This window comes from Eretmochelys imbricata, chromosome 6, assembly GCF_965152235.1.
Source record: "Eretmochelys imbricata isolate rEreImb1 chromosome 6, rEreImb1.hap1, whole genome shotgun sequence".
Lineage (NCBI taxonomy): Eukaryota > Metazoa > Chordata > Testudines > Cheloniidae > Eretmochelys > Eretmochelys imbricata.
In genome coordinates, this window is record NC_135577.1 from 113,852,197 (window position 1) to 113,873,457 (window position 21,261).

At 44.6% G+C, this 21,261-nt stretch overlaps 1 protein-coding gene across 1 annotated transcript in view; it reads left to right on the forward strand.

Annotated features, from left to right (window-relative positions):
* The first annotated feature begins 222 nt into the window (after positions 1 to 222).
* ASPG (asparaginase) overlaps positions 223 to 21,261 on the forward strand; it is an 82,848-nt gene continuing 61,809 nt past the window's right edge. Inside the window, exons 1-3 of the mRNA XM_077820532.1 lie at positions 223 to 409; positions 13,959 to 14,088; positions 19,266 to 19,377. Coding sequence (XP_077676658.1) covers positions 223 to 409; positions 13,959 to 14,088; positions 19,266 to 19,377 — 429 coding nt within the window. The remainder of the gene's footprint in view (positions 410 to 13,958; positions 14,089 to 19,265; positions 19,378 to 21,261) is intronic.

Consider the following 21,261-nt stretch of genomic DNA (forward strand, 5'->3'; position numbering starts at 1 on the left):
GGCTGGGCGGGGGGGCAGAGCCTTCCCGCCCCAGGACCAGTGTAGAAGACCACTCGTCCTGCCCCCTTCCGGGCCCGGCGTTGGTACGTCTCTCCCCGCCCCCTTTCCTGGCAAGCCCCTTCGAGGCCCCGCCTGTGGGGCGGGCGATCCGGAAAGGGGCGGTGCCGGCAGGTCCCCGCAGGGCATCTAGGCGCGGGACGTGGTGGCCTCATTGTGGCTGGGATGGAGGCAGCGGCGCGGTCGGCTGAGGGGCTCCCCCTGGGCAGAGCCCTTTCCTGCACCCCGCGCCCGGCCTGCCTGCAGCGCTCGGGCTCCCTGGAGCTCGGGGGCGGCTGCAGGGCTCCGGTGCGGGTGCGGGTGCTGGTGATCAACACGGGCGGCACCATCGGGATGGTGGAGGAGAAAGAAGGTGAGGGGAGCGCCAGGCGGGGCAGAGGGGCTGGGGTGGCCGGGAGCTGGGAGGGCACCACCAACCCGCAGGCTCTGGGTCGAGCCCCCGAAGGGGTCCGCAGCCTGGGAAGAGGGCGGGGGTGTGTGTGGTGATGGTGGCTGCAGTCCCTGAGGGGCACCTAGCAAAGCAGCGCAGAAGGGGGGAAGTGGGCATGAGTCCTCCAGGGCAGGAGAGTGGTATGAGGCCCCCGCCGCACCAGAACACTGTTTATAAGAGGGGTGCTGAAAGCCATTGAACAAATCTGTAAACACTGCACATGATGGAAGCCAGGTATTTAGTTGCTGGTATTACTTCAAGCTTGGGGTGCTGCTGCTTTCCTAGTTCCAGCACCCCTGGGGGTACCCACCTGTTGGGGTGACTGAGGGGTGGGCATGAATCCCTTGGGGTGCACAGCAAGGTGGGGGAGATTCGGTGTGAGCTCCCAAGTGGAATCCAGAAATAACTAGCACTTTTTTAAACCTAGGTAGGAGGCCCTAAATAGCTGTTTGATTCAGATATCACTAAAATGATGCTGGTATGCTGGGGAAAGCAATCTGAAAACATAGCCAGGACTCTATCTCTCCCTATCATTGAGGGTGTATCGGACGTGATCCACCCAGACCAGACCTACACTGTCGGCCGCACCATATTTGACAACCTGTATCTGGTCCGGGACCTCTTGGAACTCGGGTGTAGGGATGGCCTGTCATTCACCCTCCTGTCCCTGGATCAGGAGAAGGCGTTTGACAGGGTGGATCACGGGTATCTCCTGAGCAGTCTGCGAGCGTTTGGCTTCAGACCCCAGTTTGTGGGTTTTCTCCAGGTGCTGTACGCCTCCGCAGAGTGTCTGGTCTGGCTCAACTGGACCCTGATCGAATCGGTCAGCTTCGGGCAAGGAGTACGGCAGGGGTACCCCCTCTCGGGTCAGCTGTACGCTCGGGCTATCGAGCCCTTCCTCTGTCTCCTCCGCAGGAGGTTGACGGGGTTGGCGCTACGGGAGCCAGAGCTGCAGTTGGTCCTGTTGGCATACGCCGACGATGTGCTCCTCGTGGTCCAGGACCTGGGCAACTTGGCGCGGATGGAGGCTTGCCAGGCCGTTTACTCGGCAGCCTCCTCCCCCCGGGTCAACTGGGTCAAGAGCTCTGGTTTGGTGGTAGGGGACTGGCGGCAGGCGAGTTCCCTCCCACCCGTGCTTCAGGCAATCCGGTGGAGCGCGGGTCCGCTGCTCTATCTCGGCATTTACCTTTCCGCCACGCATCCGTCTCCACCGGAGAACTGGCAGGGTTTAGAGGGCAGGGTGGTAGAGCAGCTCCGGAGACGGACAGGACTACTCCGGTGTCTCTCTTCCTGGGTCCCAATAAGATTGAGGGTGTATGTCCACAGCCGGTTACATCATCACTAATAGTCAGGACCAGAACTCATTAGGAATTTTCTGACAAAACAGGTTTTTGCTGGAAAATGCTAATTTTATCAAAACCTAAGTGGTGGTGTGAACAATTTGGTTTTAACCAACTTCCTCCGAAATGCAGGCAGGGTTCTGTCAGAAGCTGCCTGGTTTCCTGCCAGCTCACCTGGAATAACACTGAATAATAATCTTGTATCCACCGGCGTCAGGAGAACTGTCTTTCTGAATCTAGTGTCTTATAGCCCCCCTGACACCAATGAAAACAAACTTATTCAGTGTTAAAGGAATGCGGTTAAAAGAGAATTGTTTAGTCTGTTTTTGTGTTTTGTTCTGGCTAGTATAAATCATTAATGAATCATATTTTGCTTGATTAAACTTTAACTTTCTGTTTACACTCTTTACAGTGATACTGGTTTCATTCTGACTAAACAAAATTCTCAACCTGTCTCAACACATAACAGAAAATTTTCTGGTTCATCTCTTTCAGGATGTTCAGCTGTCTTTATAAGTAAAGTTTCTACAGTTGGCTTTAATACAAGCCTTCCTTTATATACCTTCATTTTATCTTGTTCTCCTTGAACTTTAGTCAGTGACTAGAAACTGCCATGAGTGTACTGTCTATTAATAACCCTGCATAAAAAAGCTTTTTAAAATGCTTTTATTCAAACATAAAGTAAACAAGCTTTATTCATGTATCTGAGGCAGGTGAATCATCACAGGATAAGACTAGGTCCTCCCACAGTAGCAGCTGGTTACATTTAAGGGAGCATGTAGCCCAATCATAGCACATCAGGTGTTGAACCCTATTCCCTCCCCCCAGCTCCCAGTTTCCCTACTTCTGCAATCAAACAAGGCACCACAATTGGTGCTTCTGAATTACTCTTCCCTCCTGTGGTGTGGCTTATTAACATAACAGTTTATCTTAAAGGTAGTAACTCCCAGCCTTCTGCTCCAATCCATTATGCTCTGCTTAAGTGTTTTGCTCCTGTTCCTCACTGCAGGTAGCTCCAGCCAAGCCTTTCCCTTTGGCTGGTTATGAAGAGTTTCATCCCCAGGCTTTTCTAACCCTGGGTCCCTTCTGGGTTTCCTGCAAGTCTCTCTACCTTTGTATTAGCTCTGGGCTATCACCATGTGATGCTTGGTCACTTGACACAACCACTGGCCCAAGCACAAACTCATCATGAGTGGTGGGGTGGATAACTATGCTCAGTTAAACTGTGGGGCTAAACTAGAGCTGGTTGGAAAATTTTTGATGAAAAAGAATTTCATTGGAATTTTTCACAAAATCAAGCTGGGTTTGACACACTCATGCCAAATCACAGGCAGGGTTCCATTGGTTCCCTGCCAATTCACCTAGTGAGCTACTGGGAAGCCCTGCCAGCTGGACAGCTTCAGGGTGGAGGATTTTAGGCTTTCAGGTTCCATGGTGGTAGGATAGCCCTGGGACTAGGGACACTGGGCTTCCAGGGTCCACAGCTCGGGGGCAACCCTTCCATGCCAGTGCCTTCAGGCTCCCTGTCATGGAACCAGGCAGTCTTGGAAGTCTTGGGAAACACAGCTCTAGCCAGGGGTCTCAGTCTAGGCCCGCAGCTCTGCAGCAGGGAGCCTGGAAACCCTCACGCTTGCAGAGCTGGGAGCCTGGAGGTACTGGGATAGATTCCAGGGCCCATGGCTCTGGAGTAGCCCCACCATTTGGACTGCCCTAGGGCCAGGAATCCCAGCGTATCCAGACTCCTGGGCCAGCTGGTGCCCCATACTGTTTGAGTCCTGAGCAGGCAGCCCTGAGGGACTGGAAATTCCTGGAGTCCCTGGCAGTCTGTATGATGGGGCTGCCCCAGATTCTGGGAGCTCTGACAGCCGCTGACCGAATTTGACATTAATAGTAGTAAAATTGAGAAGAATGTCAATTTCAGTGAGTCAGTCACTGGTCAGTGGAGTGTATGTTATTTCAGAAATACCATGTGTCAGACTTTCCAATGTGTAATTTGTTTTGGTTTTCCTGTTCCCAAGAAATTTTGAAAAATTTGGTTTTGTTACAAATAGGAACAAAACCAAATTCTGAATCACAGAATCATAGAATATTAGGGTTGGAAGAGACCTCAGGAGGTCATCTAGTCCAACCCCCTGCTCAAAGCAGGACCAACACCAACTAAATCATCCCAGCCAAGGCTTTGTCAAGCTGGGCCTCAAAAACCTCTATAGATGGAGATTCCACCACCTCCCTAGGTAACCCATTCCAGTGCTTTGCCACCTCCTAGTGAAATAGTGTTTCCTAATATCCAACCTAGACCTCCTCCCACAGCAACTTGAGACCATTGCTCCATGTTCTATCATCTGCCACCACTGAGAACAGCTGAACTCCATCCTCTTTGGAACCCCCTTTGAGGTAGTTGAAGGCTGCTATCAAATCCCCCCTCACTCTTCTCTTCTGCAGACTAAATAACCCCAGTTTCCTCAGCCTCTCCTCATAAGTCATGTGCCCCAGCCCCCTAATCATTTTTGTTGCCCTCCGCTGGACTCTCTCCAATTTCTCCACATGCGTTCTGTAGTGGGGGAGGGACACCAAAACAGGACGCAATACTGCAGGTGTGGCCTCACCAGTGCTGCATAGAGGGGAATAATCACTTCCCTCAGTCTGCTGGCAATGCTCCTACTAATACAGCCCAATATGCCATTGACCTTCTTGGCAATGAGGGCATACTGCTGACTCATATCTAGCTTCTCGTCCACTGTAATCCCCAGGTCCTTTTCTGCAGAACTGCTGCTTAGCTAGCCTGTGGCAGTGCATGGGATTCTTTCTTCCTAAGGGAAGTGTTAACATTTCTCACAAATCAAATATTATTGAGTTTTGGCCTTCTTTACTCAACTCCCCTTAAAGGACCAGCCCACTCTGTGACAAAGAGTTGCAGCTATCAAGAGATGTTAAGAGTAACAAGAAGGGTTTCTTCAGGTATGTTAGCAACAAGAAGAAAGTCAAGGAAAGTGTGGGCCCCTTACTGAATGAGGGAGGCAACCTAGTGACAGAGGATATGGAAAAAGCTAATGTACTCAATGCTTTTTTTGCCTCTGTCTTCACGAACAAGGTCAGCTCCCAGACTATTGCACTGGGCAGCACAGCATGGGGAGGAGGTGACCAGCCCTTTGTGGAGAAAAAGGTGATTCGGGACTATTTAGAAAAGCTTAACGAGCACAAGTCCATGGGGCTGGATGCGCTGCATCCGAGAGTGCTAAAGGAGTTGGCGGATGTGATTGCAGAGCCATTGGCCATTATCTTTGAAAACTCATGGCGATCGGTGGAAGTCCCGGATGACTGGAAAAAGGCTAATGTAGTGCCCATCTTTAAAAAAGGGAAGAAGGAGGATCCTGGGAACTACAGGCCAGTCAGCCTCACCTCAGTCCCTGGAAAAATCATGGAGCAGGTCCTCAAGGAATCAATTCTGAAGCACTTAGAGGAGAGGAAAATGATCAGGAACAGTCAGCATGGATTCACCAAGGGCAAGTCAAGCCTGACTAATCTAATTGCCTTCTATGACGAGATAATTGGCTCTGTGGATGAAGGGAAAGCGGTGGACGTGTTGTTCCTTGACTTTAGCAAAGCTTTTGACACAGTCTCCCACAGTATTCTTGCCAGCAAGTTAAAGAAGTATGGGCTGGATGAATGGACTATAAGGTGGGTAGAAAGTTGGCTAGATTGTCGGGCTCAACGGGTAGTGATCAATGGCTCCATGTCTAGTTGGCAGCCGGTATCAAGTGGAGTGTCCCAAGGGTTGGTTCTGGGGCCGGTTTTGTTCAATATCTTCATAAATAATCTGGAGGATGGTGTGGATTGCACCCTCAGCAAGTTTGCAGATGACATTAAACTGGGAGGGGAGGTAGATACGCTGGAGGGTAGGGATAGGATACAGAGGGCCCTAGACAAATTAGAGGATTGGGCCAAAAGAAATCTGAGGAGGTTCAACAAGGAGAAGTGCAGAGTCCTGCACTTAGGACAGAAGAATCCCATGCACCGCTACAGACTAGGGACCGAATGGCTCGGCAGCAGTTCGGCAGAAAAGGACCTAGGGGTTACAGTGGACGAGAAGCTGGATCTGAGTCAACAGTGTGCCCTTGTTGCCAAGAAGGCCAGTGGCATTTTGGGATGTATAAGTAGGGGCATTGCCAGCAGATCGAGGGATGTGATCGTTCCCCTCTATTCGACATTGGTGAGGCCTCATCTGGAGTACTGTGTCCAGTTTTGGGCCCCACACTACAAGAAGGATGTGGAAAAATTGGCAACAAAAATGATTAGGGGACTGGAACACATGACTTATGAGGAGAGGCTGAGGGACCTGGGATTGTTTAGTCTGTAGAAGAGAAGAATGAGGGGGGATTTGATAGCTTCTTTCAACTTCCTGAAAGGGGATTCCGAAGAGGATGGATCTAGACTGTTCTCAGTGGTAGCAGATGACAGAACAAGGAGTAATGGTCTCAAGTTGCAGTGGGGGAGGTTTAGGTTGGATATTAGGAAAATCTTTTTCACTAGGACGGTAGTGAAACACTGGAATGCGTTACCTAGGGAGGTGGTGGAATCTCCTTCCTTAGATATTTTTAAGGTCAGGCTTGACAAAGCCCTGGCTGGGATGATTTAGTTGGGGATTTGGTCCTGCTTTGAGCAAGGGGTTGGACTAGATGACCTCCTGAGGTCCCTTCCAACCCTGATATTCTATGATTCTATGAAAGCATATTCTGGGAAGCCTATTTAGTTCCATTTAACGTAGTGAATCATGAATGCTTGGAGCTACATTATAAACCAGTGGTTTCCCCTTTTTTTCAGATTGAGGGCCAAACACAGTATTTCACAAAGATCAAGTTGCCACAGTCAATACTTTGGAGCAGATGCTCTATCCTGTTCCTCTTACTTTATGCCACTCATATGGCACAGCGGGAGGTGAAAGCATACATCAGTCCCTTGTTGGGGATTTTCTCAACATAGTTGTTCCCACTCCCAGTGGGCATAGAGTTGATATAGTCAGATCCTATGCCTTCCTCCCCACAGTCCCTAGTGTAGGAGACATATTAGAGATGGAGACAATGTGGGATGTCTGTCAGGAGCACACTATGCTCTAGCTTCTACAGCTGGTATATGGTCCCTAGGGGACTGTTGCCCACTGATGCAAGTTAGAGGAGCTCCTGGACTTTAATTGGGGCTGGAGCAGAGAATGAGGGATCTATGAGAGACTTGTTCTCTCAGCTTCTCCTCACTTTCCTCTCTTCTGGGTTGCCTGTGCTGTGTGTGTGTGGAGGGGGGTGTCTCTCTTTTGCTAGCTGCTATGTTAGGCTCAGGCAGAGCCATTTGAGTTCCTGTCCTTCTGGGGTTCATATAATTCAGCAGCTGAGCAGCCAGAGCTAATCTTTCTTCCCTTCTTTGTGATCATAGGTGCTGGAAATGGGGGTGCTGCAGCACCCCCTGGCTTGAAGTGGTTTTCATTATATACAGGGTTTATCATTTGGTTCAATGGCTCTCGGCACCCCCACTACACAAATTGTTCCAGCACCCCTGCTTGGCTCAGGGAATGCAATTTTGATTTAGAATTAGATATCAATTTTCTTAACCTAGATATGCTCAAAGGGCCCCCTTTTAGTGCTTCAAGGGCCACAGGGCAGAAACCACTGTGATAAACAAGTGTGTGTGTGGTGGGGGGGGGGTTGTTTCAATGCTAAGTGGGTCAGCTCTGATGCTTCTATAGAATTAAGCCCAGCAAAAAGACAGTTACTTAAATTTGGTGCAAGCGCTTGCAGTGTCATTTGGTACATACTACAAAGATGAGTCATCCAGAGGTCCATTTAAAAGGAAGACAGATTAGCAAAGGACCTGAGAATATTAATGTGTCTCTGTTGTCAAGGTCCCACTACAGATATCTGGGGTAAATTGACCGCATGTCTGGATTTAGCTGGGTATCTGTGATATTAAAATCAGCAAATAGAAGCCCAAAACACTTGAAACTGTGAGCTGTGCTTCTAAGGTGGAATGATTCTATGCAACAGTACAGCAGAAGTGGCCATTTGTGATGAAGTTAGGAGCAGTATCTCCTTCACCGGAGGAGAGATTCTAATTGAACTAGTGAAATGTCTGAAATTCGAAAGCATGTTAAGTGTATTTTGTAAACCAAAGTATTCTGGCAATAGTCCAAACAAATCCAGTTAAATGCTGTTGCTGTCTTGTGAGAAAGTTGGCCAAAAAAAGGCCTGCTATTTAATTTAAGGCAAGCCAGGAAAGAGATTAGCAAGTGCCTAAAATGAGTCCTTCCATTAGTTTGGAAAGTGCACAAACCCCCAAGCTAAATGGGCATAGCTTGGCATTACCTAGTATGCACACAGTTTCTCTGCTCGTTTGGGTGTTTAAATAACAATAAAGGAGACTTTGGTATTGAATCTGAAAAACAGGGAAATTGTAGATGCTGGCTCAAATATGATTTTTAGGCCAGACAAACTGAAAGAGCTAGGAAGTGGAGAATCAAAGAAAATGAGTGAGCACTAAACTAACTGGCACTAACAATAGTCGAAAAACTGAGTTGTGAATTTGATTTCTGCGGTCTGAGAATGACTTCTGAGAAGTTGAAATAGGTTTACTCATGTTAAGTTTGAATTGAATTAGATAATAATGCCAATAAAGAGCGTTAAATTTAATTAAAAAAATGTTTCAGATGAAATGTCTCATAAGCAGTAAGACATACGTTTTTTCTAAAGTTTTGGACAGACTTTGGACTTCAGGTTTGGGACTCTAGAATTATGATTTCTGTTGTGCCTAAAATTGGACTTCCATACCCAAGTTCATGGCTCAATTTGGGAAAAATCTAAATGCATGCAACTGAAAGTATCATGGGTCTCAGATCGCTAATAGCATCTGAAATTCCTATGTGACAGTCATTGGTGAAAGATACAGTACTTCCTAAAGACTTGGATAGTGGGATAAAAAAAATTCTATCACACTGTGGGTTTACCAATCCCTTCCTATTCATCTCATCTAAACTCTTTGGCTACTATTTAAAGGTCTTGTCAGTTCAAGGCCAACTCTGCCAACTGCAGTCAATGGGAACTGCAGGGGCGGTGCCTGCGGGCAGCGGCATGTGGAGACCCCTCTGTGCTCCCCCGCCTAGGAGCTGCTGCCGGGGGGGGGAGGGGTCGCTTTCGGGAGCTGCCTGAGGTAAGCACCGCACCCCAGCCCAGCCTCCACACCCAAACTCCGTCCCAGAGCCTGTGCCCCTTCCTGCACCCCAACCCCTGCCCCAGCCCAGAGCTTGCACCTTAACTCCCTCCCAGAGCCTGCCCCTCAACCCCTTTCCCCACCCCAGAGCCTGCCCCCGCACCCACTCCTTCACCCCAACCGCCAGCCCAGAACCTGCACCCAAACTCTCTGCCGGAGCTCAAACCTTCACCCCTCCCGCACCCAAACTCCGTCCCAGAGCCTTAGGCAGGTGGGGAGGAGGGCGGACTTGGACCTGTTCTGGGCACGACCTAAAATTATACAAACCTGCCACCCTTGGAGCAAGGGCAGTGCGGGTGGACTTCCTTTTCTCCTCCCTTGCTTTTCCTTTCCCTCCACCCTTTCGAGGGAGCGAAAGGCGGCTGCTTTTCCCACTACCCCACTTCTGGCACTCGCCTCCCCAGAGCCAAGCTGCCTGGAACCGATGCAGAAGCTGGGCCAGTCTCGGCCAGTGTGTGTGTGTGGGGGGGTACAGTAGTGGGGGCTTGGCTGTAGGCTGCGGGGAGGGAGGGCTGAAGTTGCTGTGCCTAGGGGCGCATAAGGTGTGAATCCAGCCCTGATTATAGTATTTATTCTCCATCAAGATCTGGAATTAAAGGAAAATGGGGACAATCCAATCTCCTCCAACCCAGAAGGTTTTTATAGCTGGTCTGTTCAGAATGGACCTTGAATAACTATAACCTCTAGAGTGCAAGATACTAAATCTCCAAAATATAACAATTATAGGTAGAGAGGAAATTCTTCTTAGGAATTACTGAAGAAAATAAACTATGTTTTCATTTACAAGTTGTCAAGGTTCCTTCCCCACTCTGAACGCTAGGGTACAGATGTGGGGACTTGCATGAAAACCTCCTAAGTTTACTTTTACCAGCTTAGGTTAAAACTTCCCCAAGGTACAAACTATTTTACCTTTTGCCCTTGGACTTTCGCTGCCTCCACCAAACGTCTAACACCAGTATTATTATTATTATTATTATGAAAGAGTTCGTTTGGAAATGTCTTTCCCTCCAAAGTCCTCCCAAATCTTACCCCCTTTTTTCTGGATAAGGTTTAATAAAAATCCTCACCAATTTGCATAGGTGACCACAGACCCAAACCCTTGGATCTTAAGAACAATTAAAAAAGCATTCAGTTTCTTAAAAGAAGAATTTTAATAGAAGAAAAAGTACAAGGAATCACCTCTGTAAAATCAGGATGGTAAATACCTTACAGGGTAATTAGATTCAAAACATAGAGAATCCCTCTAGGCAAAACCTTAAGTTACAAAAAGACACAAAACAGGAATATCCATTCCATTCAGCACAGCTTATTTTCTCAGCCATTTAAACAAACAGAATCTAACGCATATCTAGGTAGATTACTTACTAATTTCTAAGACTCCATTCGTGTTCTGTCCCTGGCAAAATCATCACACAGACAGACAGAGAGGCTTTGTTTCTCCCTCCCCCCAGCTTTTGAAAGTAACTTGTCTCCTCATTGGTTATTTTGGTCAGGTGCCAGCGAGGTTGTCCTAGCTTCTTAACCCTTTAGAGGTGAAAGGGTTTTTCCTTTTGGCCACGAGGGATTTTAAAGGTGTTTATCCTTCCCTTTATATTTATGACACAAGCCTTTATGTTGAGTGCCTCCTAGTGGCTGGGTGTGGTTCTGCAGTCCTTTTCTCGCCCCTGTTGTGTCTTCAGTGGCTTGGCCCCCTGGCCAAATCAAAAGTCAAATAACTAACAGTCTGTTTGCCCTCACTAGGGTCTTCAGCCCTAGCTCTGGGCTTTTTAAATTTGGCCCTTTGTTTGGGCTCCAAAATAAGGCCTATCACTTCTTGGGGTTTATGCCACTTTACCTGGGGAGGAACCTGGGCCCACCCATTACTCCAGGTTCCAACCCAGGGACACTATACACAGCAGCCACATACTACTTATTCTAGTCCGTCACTGCTATTTCCCTGGGTCTCTTCCTACTCGGTCCTTTTAGCTTCACCTTATCTCAGGGTTAAAGTTCTTAGGTTCTCTCTCCCTGCAAACCAAGCTAAGCAAAATGCAGCCAGAAACCAACTCTGGCTATCCTTCAAGCACCTGTGGCCAGAAAGGAGCCCCATTTCTTGCCCCTCTGCTTCCAGCCAGGAACTAACCTGCTAAGGCCCTGCAACTCCTTTTATCTGAGTCTGCTGGGCTCTGACTTGCTGCTTTTGAGAGGCCTCTCTAGGCAGATCTGGAGTACCCATTTTCGCTGCTCCTTTTCTGTCAGTTCACTACTTCCTGGGGCACGGTGTAGGAGGACCGTGGGGCCTCCTGTAGGGAGCCACAAAGCCCAGGTGCACCCCATCACACTGCGACTAATCTGTTATCGCTTGTTACACAGATGGATGCTTTCCAGATTCCATCTGGAAGAAAAAAATGTGTTCATGTATCCGTGTCAAGCCAGGAAGACATTGCTGCAGATCATTGAAGCTAATAGTACGGAGCACATGTGTGTGTTCTAGTGGAACACTGTCTCACTCGTGCTTTGTATAATGTTTTGTACTACAATATTTTACATTTACTGTCATTTAAAACATCTTCAATGTCAGTTTGTGGGGTTTGGGAGATGAGAAATCCGGGCCTGATAATTGTCACCTGAGACTCAGACCCTAGATCTATACGGTCCTGACCATGTTAGTACAGTATAATCAATTTGGCTGCCCAGCACAGAAGGAGCCTGTTTAAAAATGTGGTTGAGACTAATCTGTAGACTGGAGGTAAATTTTTCAAAATGCTTAAGTGACTTAGGAGTGCAAGTCCTATTTTCATGAGTGATTTAGGCACTTTGGAGACTAAGTATAATTGAAAGTCAATTGGATTTAAGTTCCTACGTCCCTTAGACATTTTAGAAAATATTACTAGGAAAATCTGTATTCTTCTGGGCCCTTGACATTTGGGAACCAAGGGAGGATTGAGGGGATTTTGAGTGGCAAGGAGAGTGTTGTGCGACACCTCATAGCTCCAGAGATGCATTGTTGTCATTTGCTGGTGCCCTTGACATTAACTACTGGAAGTCTGGTCCTCCCTTTCCGCCCCTAAACTGAATCTCTAGGAGGAAGGGGAAGGTATTTATTTTCCTCTGGCTCTGACAGTTAGGGTTGCTAGGTGTCTGGTTTTTGACCAGAACTCGCGGTCGAGAAGGGACCCTGGTGGCTCCGGTCAGCTGGGCCGGATCATGGGCTGGGCCGTTAAAAGTCTGGTCAGTGGCGCAGCAGGGGCCTGGGGCTAAGGCAGGCTCCCTGTGGCTCCCGGAAGCAGCGGGCACGTTCCTGTGGCCCCAGGCTTTGGGGCAGCCAGGGAGGCTCTGTGCACAGCCCCCAGTGCTGTCTCCGCAGCTGCCATTGGCCAGGAACCATGACCAATGGGAGCTGCAGGGGGTGGCGCCTGTGGGCGCGAAGGCAGCGCAGACCCGCCTGGCTGCCCATGTGCCTAGAGGCTGCAGGGACCTGCCAGCTGCTTCCTCCGAGCTGTGGAAAGTGCTGCTGGGACTCCCCCCACACACACTCCCCCGCAGCCCAGAGTCCCCTCCTGCACCCCAAACCACTCATCCCCTGCCCCACCCGGCGCCCTCACCCCCCTGCACCCCTGCCCCAGCCCAGAGTCCCCTCCCGCACCCCAAACCTCTCACCCCCCCCGCACCCCAACCCCTGCACCAGCCCAGAGCCCCCTCCTGCACCCCAAACCCCTCATCCCCAGAGCCTGCACCCCCAGCCGGAGCCCTTGCCCCCTCCCACACCCCAGCTCCCGCCCCAACCTGGTGAAAGTGAGTGAGGGTGTGGAAGAGCGAGCAATGAAGGGAGGGGGATGGAGCGAGTGGGGGTGGGGCCTCAGAGAAAGGGCAGGGCAGGGGTATTTGGTTTTGACAAGGTTAAGGCTCTGAGTGGTGAAACAGACTGTTATCTAACCTCATCTCTTTAGACCAGGAAATGCAGTCAGGAGTTGAAGGTTTCTTATATATATGAAAAACATTTTAAACTTAAACTCAGACTGGGTTTAGACTTTGAAAGCTCCATCCACATTTAAAAATTGAGTTTCCATGTTTTAAGAGGCTGAGCATATCAGAGGTGCATGTCTGAGAATAAAGACTAGGACTGTCTATAATGCAATACCCGCCTTGCCTACTGGACTACCGACTTTATCCTCCTCTGAGCAAGAGAGGAAGAAAACTTAAAATTAAAAGTTCCTAGGATGCATGGGGGTTTTCAGAACCCAACTCCTGCTTGTCTATTACAGGTAGCATAGCAAGAAAGTTGCCTTTGGAGAACAGTGGTGGGGGTGGAGAGAGCACACAGTGTTTTAAATGATTTCTGAAATGGCTTTGGCTCCATCTGAGTTCTTCATAATCTGTCAAGTTAGTTAAATTCCCAGTTGCACAAAAAGCTAATGGATGAATGTCATTGGTGGCTGAGGGTCTTATAATATGGATAAAGAATCAAAGTTCGATGTGTAGGAAGGAGGTAACATCATTATTTTTTTTTTACTAAATAAAGGGTTCTCTTGTTTTCCTGATTCTGGTACCTGTCAGGGAAATAATTACAGAGAATTTGTTTACAGATTTGTTGACAATCTCTAAACCTGCTGGTAACTGATTTAAAACTGATCTGGAAGAGTGCATTATAAGTAGGATGTTTTCTCCTTTCTGATCCTGTTAAGGTTTAAGCAATGATAGCAGTTACTTTTAATCTTTCTAACCATGTCTATTTAATATTGAGTGTTCATTTGGGAGTAGATATGCTTGGGTTAAATCTGTGCTGGCAAATATACGAAATGTCAATGCAGGGGAGCAGAAGAAGCCAAAGAAAAATCAATGAGAGGGGAAACAGACAAATGAATGTTTCATCAGTAGTTTTTTCCCCCTTTATTTTCTAGGACTTGCTCCTGAAGCTAATAAGTTAGTAAAGGCCCTGAAAAAAATGCCGATGCTGCATGATGACGTATATGCGAAAGAAACCAAACTCTATGATTTCCACAAATTTCCTGATAACACCTTGGTGCTTCCGTAAGTAACTGAAAAAACATGTCTCCCCTACTTATATTGAGAAATTTTTGTAAAGTGTGCTGAAGTCTTAACATGAAGACTCCAATGTTGGTCTTGTGAAATTAGTTTAACATAATTTAAAATAACATAACTTATTTTATGAGTGCTAAATTGTTATACCTTGTTGGGTCATTAATCATGACCTTTTTAATTGGTAGAAGGCAAAATAATACCTTCTTGATCAAATTGTTGAGACCGTCTAAAATAAGTAATTACAGGTATTTGGTAAATTCTGGGATTTCAAGTAGATAATCCTCTGGATATGAATGTTTTTTAACAGTCAAGTAGTTCTTAGGCTTTTTTGTGGCCAGAGGGGAATATCAAAAGAGAATGTGTGGAAAATAAAATCTGTTCAGGTACCTGTCTTAGCTAGTGGAGTTACCTTTCATCCATGTTCTAACAGCTGATGTGTTAAAACCACAAGATAAATCCCTGTAGGGTTAGCAAAAATATTTATATGACATTACTTTAACATCAGAATGCCAAACACATTAGTTAACCATAGTATGTACTTATTTTGATCTACATAGTGCCTAATACAATCTCTACTAGTTGCCAAACACAATTATGTTACAAAATAATTATCAAAACCTAATACGCAATCAACCATCTCACAGTCAATGTATGTCATGAAGCTTAAACCTTTTCCCCCAAATATACACATGGGTGCTTATTTGCCATGGTACTGTCACATACTGTATAGAGCACTATGTGAATTATCTCCAGTATATGTCTGAAGTAGCAGCAGCAGCAGCTAATTATTGCAGCCTTGAACTGGCTTCATGCTTTAATTCTACAGTCCCTGATGCTGTGTAGAATCCCTAAAAGCCAATTGTCTCTTTCTGCCCCAAACTTATGGAACATCATGGTAATTAGATATGGGCTTTATAATTAATCTGCATGGCTTTTTAACTGTTGGGCAATGGTTAACAGGCTTATAGGTTTTATTTAGAGGACCATATGCTAATTTGATGTCTTCCCCAGCTGTGACGAATGACTGAATCCCTGTAAACATGTTACGTTACACATAGATTGCAGGAGTACATTTTACAAAATATTTGAAAAGTTAAATAGAATTATGGCTGTTTTGCTACAAGAAGTGATGAATGAGATTGATTATGGAAAATCATCTCTTTAAGGGGAAAATTAGGAGACACATAAACCAAGCAATAAAGTAAATTTTTTAGTTCAGGCCTCAATAAATTGAAGCACTTAAAACAAAGAAATTAGGACAAAGGAAAGTCCAAAGGAGACAATAAAAACATGAGTTTATGATATACTTGATCTTGTTAAATATTTTGGTTATTTTAAGAAAAATATGTTTTCTTACTGATAGATGACTTTTTATTTGTGCTTATAATTGAATAATTTATTAAAGACATTGTTAAAGGAATTTAAAGGAATAGTGGAACTCTACTGATGTGTCCTTTTTGTGTCCTAAGTGCATTTCATGTGAAGTGTACAGATAGGGGCAATATATAAAGTTTAAAAAATATGTTTCAGGTGAAGGACTGTCAAATAAAAATCTTTTTGGTTCTTTAATATTATTGATCACTGTTTCACGAAGGTTAGTGTGGCAAAATTTTGTTTGCCATTGTCCTTTTTATATTTCAGTGATCGCTTAGTGATATTTTAACTAGTCAATTGAGAAATATTATATGTTTTGGGGAAAGAAAATGAGAACATTTAGTGGACTTTGTAGATCAGTCTGATAACTCTAATGTAATGAAATGGAACATTCTGTTGACTCAAAGATTTGTTTTTGTGGAGCTATTTCCACCACTAGTAAAAGAATTGACTGACCGTACTATCATGTGTCTCCTTCTTAAACAGCACTGGCTCAGAGGATCTCTTTTCACTACTGTTTCTTGACTTCCCTTCTAGTTGTTTTAAAACCTTGCTCTCACAGAGTGTTTGTTTTCATAATGGTTAATGTTAACAAGGCAAAATCCTGTATGAAACCTACATTTCTTAGTTACAGTATGTCAGTTATGTAAGATTGAAAACAGTAGAAAGTTTGTTTGAACATTCACACTATAAACTATTCAAATATGCAGAACCACTCTGCAATGATACCTATAAGATATTAGCCAATTAATGATGGATTTATGGCAGCTGGGGATAATTGACTCCTGTTTTGGTTTATAAATAGTGTATATAAGAAATGTATACATCTGATTTTTTCTTCTCTCCCACCATTTGTATGTTTCTTGTAAGCTGCTCAGAGCAGGGTCTTGTTATGTTTTTGTACAGCACCTAGCACATGGGGATCTGATCCTTATTGGAGCTTGTGAGTGCTACTGCACTATAAATGTTAATAATAAAAGGTTTTAAAAAACTAGATATGGTAACTCCCCTCTATTCCATAATAAGCATCAGACTGTAACAGTACTTTATAAGGATGTACTTAATACTTAATCCTCAGATTCATAGGTTTATAGATTTTAAGGCAGAAGGGACGATTAGTCTGACTTCCTTCATGACACAGGCAAAAGAACCTTACCTGGTAATTTCTGCATCGAGCTCATACTCCAAATGACCATTCATCTTAATCACATCTGTATTCCAAGGGAACCCTGGACCTACCTGCTCAGAAGAGAAAATATCAAAAGCTGATTTGCCCTTCAAATATCTTTTATTTCAGCTAGCTTCTTGTGTGCCAGTAGCTTGCCATTTAGGAAGCTAGTTGAAATGGAAAATATTAACAGCGCACTGCAATGTTTTCAAATGTTTGGATATCTTGCCAGTTTAACCTTGTGACTGAATTTCCTTTAAGAGTTTTTACTAGAATGTACTCTCAACCTTAAAGTCACCTTAACAAATTTCCCTGCTTACCTGCGTTTTGCTGTGAGAATCTCCTCTTAAAAAAATACACATGCTTGCGTGCACACACACACACATTCCTAATGAGGACCAGGGGAGAGAAAGGGTTCTTACATGATGGGTATTCCATCTTATTCCCTGAAGTTTGCAGTGAGCCATATCCCACTTTTGGGGGCTGATTAATGTCTGAAGGAGAAGAGATTTGTTTCTGAAGCATTATGAGGAAGTTGTGAGGGGAGCAAACGGTTGCGTTGCTCTCTCCTTTAACGTGGACCGTATAAGGGCCACAAGAGACCCATTCAGGGGAAGCTTAAGGGGGGAAGTACTTCAGCTGCTGTAAGTGCTCCAACCCCATGGCAAGCATTAGAAGGCTTTTCAAAGCTGACCAACTTCTCTGTGTACTCCACAGGCAATGGGCAGATTGTGGAGCTGCTTGACCAGCCTTAGGAGTTACTTTAAAATGTTAACATGCATCCGACAAAGTGGGTATTCACCCACCAAAGCTTATGCTCCAATACGTCTATTAGACTATAAGGTGACACAGGACTCTTTGCCGCTTTTAAAATGTTAAAAAGAAAAGGAGTCCTTGTGGCACCTTAGAGACTAACCAATTTATTTGAGCATGAGCTTTCGTGAGCTACAGCTCACTTCATCAGATGCACTCCATACGGCTAAATGCAGTGCCTTGCATAATGACAGGTTTCAGAGTAACAGCCGTGTTAGTCTGTATTCGCAAAAAGAAAAGGAGTCCTTGTGGCACCTTAGAGACTAACCAATTTATTTGAGCATGAGCTTTCGTGAGCTACAGCTCACTTCATCAGATGCATCTGATGAAATGAGCTGTAGCTCACGAAATCTCATGCTCAAATAAATTGGTTAGTCTCTAAGGTGCCACAAGGACTCCTTTTCTTTTTGCGAATACAGACTAACACGGCTGTTACTCTGAAACCTTTAAAATGTTAGTAACTTTCTGAAGTAGAGTTTAATAAACTAACTTTTAATCTTGGGCCCTAGAGCTTGGTAAGGTGAGTCCAATAAACTAGGTTTCGTTTTTCCCTGCCTTCCTACTTTTTGGCACTTTACAGCAAAAAGCAAAAGTTAGGATTTTGTAAACTCTTTATAGTTAGGAAAAAGAAAAGGAGTACTTGTGGCACCTTAGAGACTAACAAAATTATTAGAGCATAAGCTTTCGTGAGCTACAGCTCACTTCATCATCGGATGCATACAGTGGAAAATATAGTGGGGAGATTTTATATACACAGAGAACATGGAACAATGGGTGTTACCATACAGACTGTAACAAGAGTGGTCAGGAAAGGTGAGCTATTACCAGCAGGAGAGGAGGGTGGGGGGAACCTTTTGTAGTGATAGTCAAGGTGGGCCATTTCCAGCACTTTACAAGAACAGTAGGAGGGGAAATAAACAAGGGGAAATAGTTTTACTTTGTGTAATGACACATCCACTCCCAGTCTTCATTCAAGCCTAAGTTAATTGTATCCAGTTTGCAAATTAATTCCAATTCAGCAGTCTCTCGTTGGAGTCTGTTTTTGAAGTTTTTTTGTTGAAGAATTGCCACCTTTAGGTCTGTAATCGAGTGACCAAAGAGATTGAAGTGTTCTCCGACTGGTTTTTGAATGTTATAATTCTTGATGTCTGATTTGTGTCCATTTATTCTTTTACGTAGAGGCTGTCCAGTTTGGCCAATGTACATGGCAGAGGGGCATTGCTGGCACATGATGGCATATATCACATTGGTAGATGCACAGGTGAATGAGCTTCTGATAGTGTGGCTGATGTGATTAAGCTCTATGATGATGTCCCCTGAATAGATATGTGGACACAGTTGGCAATGGGCTTTGTTGCAAGGATAGGTTGTATATGGTAACACCCATTGTTTTATGTTCTCTGGGTATATAAAATCTCCCCACTATATTTTCCACTGTATGCGTCCGATGAAGTGAACTGTAGCTCACGAAAGCTTATGCCCTAATAAATTCGTTAGTCTCTAAGGTGCCACAAGTACTCCTTTTCTTTTTACGGATACAGACTAACACGGCTGCTACTCTGTAACCTTTCTATTTAGGGTGTTGTAATTCACAAGCTCATGGTTCGCTGCACCTCTACCTTGATAGAAGAATTCTACCATGTCCGCAGGCCTAACCTACCAAACTTGATGTCACTATTCCATTGCGTATTTTTACACATGTGAACAAAAACAGGCTTACCATGAATCATTCATTCAGTTAAAAGTTAAAAAATTATGAGCACACAATAGTTCATAGCCTAAAACTTTTTCATATTCTTGTCCTTTTCAGTCTCTCTGAACAAAATAAAAGAATTGTCTACACAATTCTGGAACTTTCACCACTGCTTGATTCTTCTAACATGACGACAGATGATTGGGCTAAAATTGCCAGGAATATTGAGGTACTGTAAGTGTGAGAAAGCTTGATCATTTTTCAGGTGATATATTGCAGTTTAATTATTTTCACTTTCTGATAAAATAATTCACTTGTACTCTGCTCATATCATTTATATACTTATTAAAAGTACAGTACTATTCAGTATTTTACACAGCACACTAGATTGCTGATGAATTGTTCACTTTTGTGTGCTTATAAGAACTTGATGGAAAGATATATAATAAGTAATAGTTTTGCAAATAAGAGCCAGGAGAGAGATTATGCTTTGTGAAAATGTCAGATGTATTAGAAATGTTTGAGCATTTAGCTATCATTGAAATAATTTTATATAACTGATAGTTAGCTTATGCGATTTATTTTTACAAAATTATGTCAATTATAATTGAAAGAAAATAATGTATCTGAGGCTCTGTAGTACTAGTAGCATGGATGATTAGAACTGGGAAAAACGGATTAGTTTTTTTTTCCTGTCCCTTATCTTGGACACTGAAACTAGACTGCTTAGCTTCATTAGTCATTAGAACAATATTATTGTGGATGGATTTCTTACACTGGGAGAAATGTCTATGTGCACAAAAATAACTGACATTTATGAAAACAAACTTATGAAATTCTTGAATTTTGTGTGGTTTAAGCAAAAATCATCCTCATCCCCCAGTCTATATCAGTTGTGTGCTCTTAGGAAGCAGATCTGTTGTGACAAAACATTGGGAAACATGAACATGTAGTTATTAATGTGCAATCGTTTAGGAAATTAGACGTGACTTCTTGTAAAATGAATCATTATGAATTTGGCTGTAGAAAACACTGTGCTCTCCTGGTTCTGTTCACCCTGTACGTGGGTGATGACATTTCAGCTGGGCTTGTGTATAGTGTATCTTTTTTTCCTCCGTCACTGGAGTAGCACCAAGGCAGCTCCACCAGCGCTAGCAACTCTGGAGCCCTACTGAAGACCAGCTGCCAGTGTTGTTCCCGCCATGTCTTCTGAGGTGCAGGTGACATCACGGGCTGGCCACTCCCATTCTTGCTACCACCACTGGAGCTGCACTGCTACTGCAGCCATGAGGGGAAACTTTCAGACACCATAAGTGTAGATTGAGCCAAGATGAACATATGCCGCCTTCAGCTCACATTGGAATGACCTCAGTGGTTTATGTTTGACTTCTTAAAAAAATATTAATCTTTTAAAATATCAAATTGTTTATGAAGGCAGTTGCTCATGTAATCCACTGATGAATGTATGCTATAGGTCTCCCTCTATGCCTATGCCACAGAGGGTAGGAGTCTGTTATAGCCCCCAACCAGATAGTCTTGGCTTTTTAGCTCAAGATGTACCCCTCTCATGCTTTTAGTTCTGACGGTCCCTGATTCAGTCCTGTATGTCACACTGCAAAAAAAAATTAAACAAACATGCAGAGTTACAGCCAGCAGACTTTATATCAAAGAGCCACTTTTCTGCAAATGGGTGACTGTGAAGGATATTTGCACTCTGATTTTCACTTCTGCATGTTGGCCTCTCTCAACTGCAGTTCCAGTACAGAAGAGAGCACAACGCGACTGTATTTTCTTAAAAATTGCTTGTTAGCTTTATTTTAGCTTCAGCTCACAACAAAATCTCCTTTTTCATATGAGCTTTCCTGCTTGCTTATTCTGTCAAGGAACTCTTTCCTCTCTGTTAATCTGTAGCTCTCATTTAAACTTTCCTGCTTAAGTGCATGCTACCACAAGGTGGAGAAACATAATTTATCTTGAACATTTACAGAGCATAATGGTGGCATGCTGATGACTTGTCAAAGAGACACGCTTTATTTAAGAAATATGCATTTTTATTGTTTTCTATTGTTTTGGAGCATGAGAGAGAAATCAAGATACATCTTTTGATCAGTGT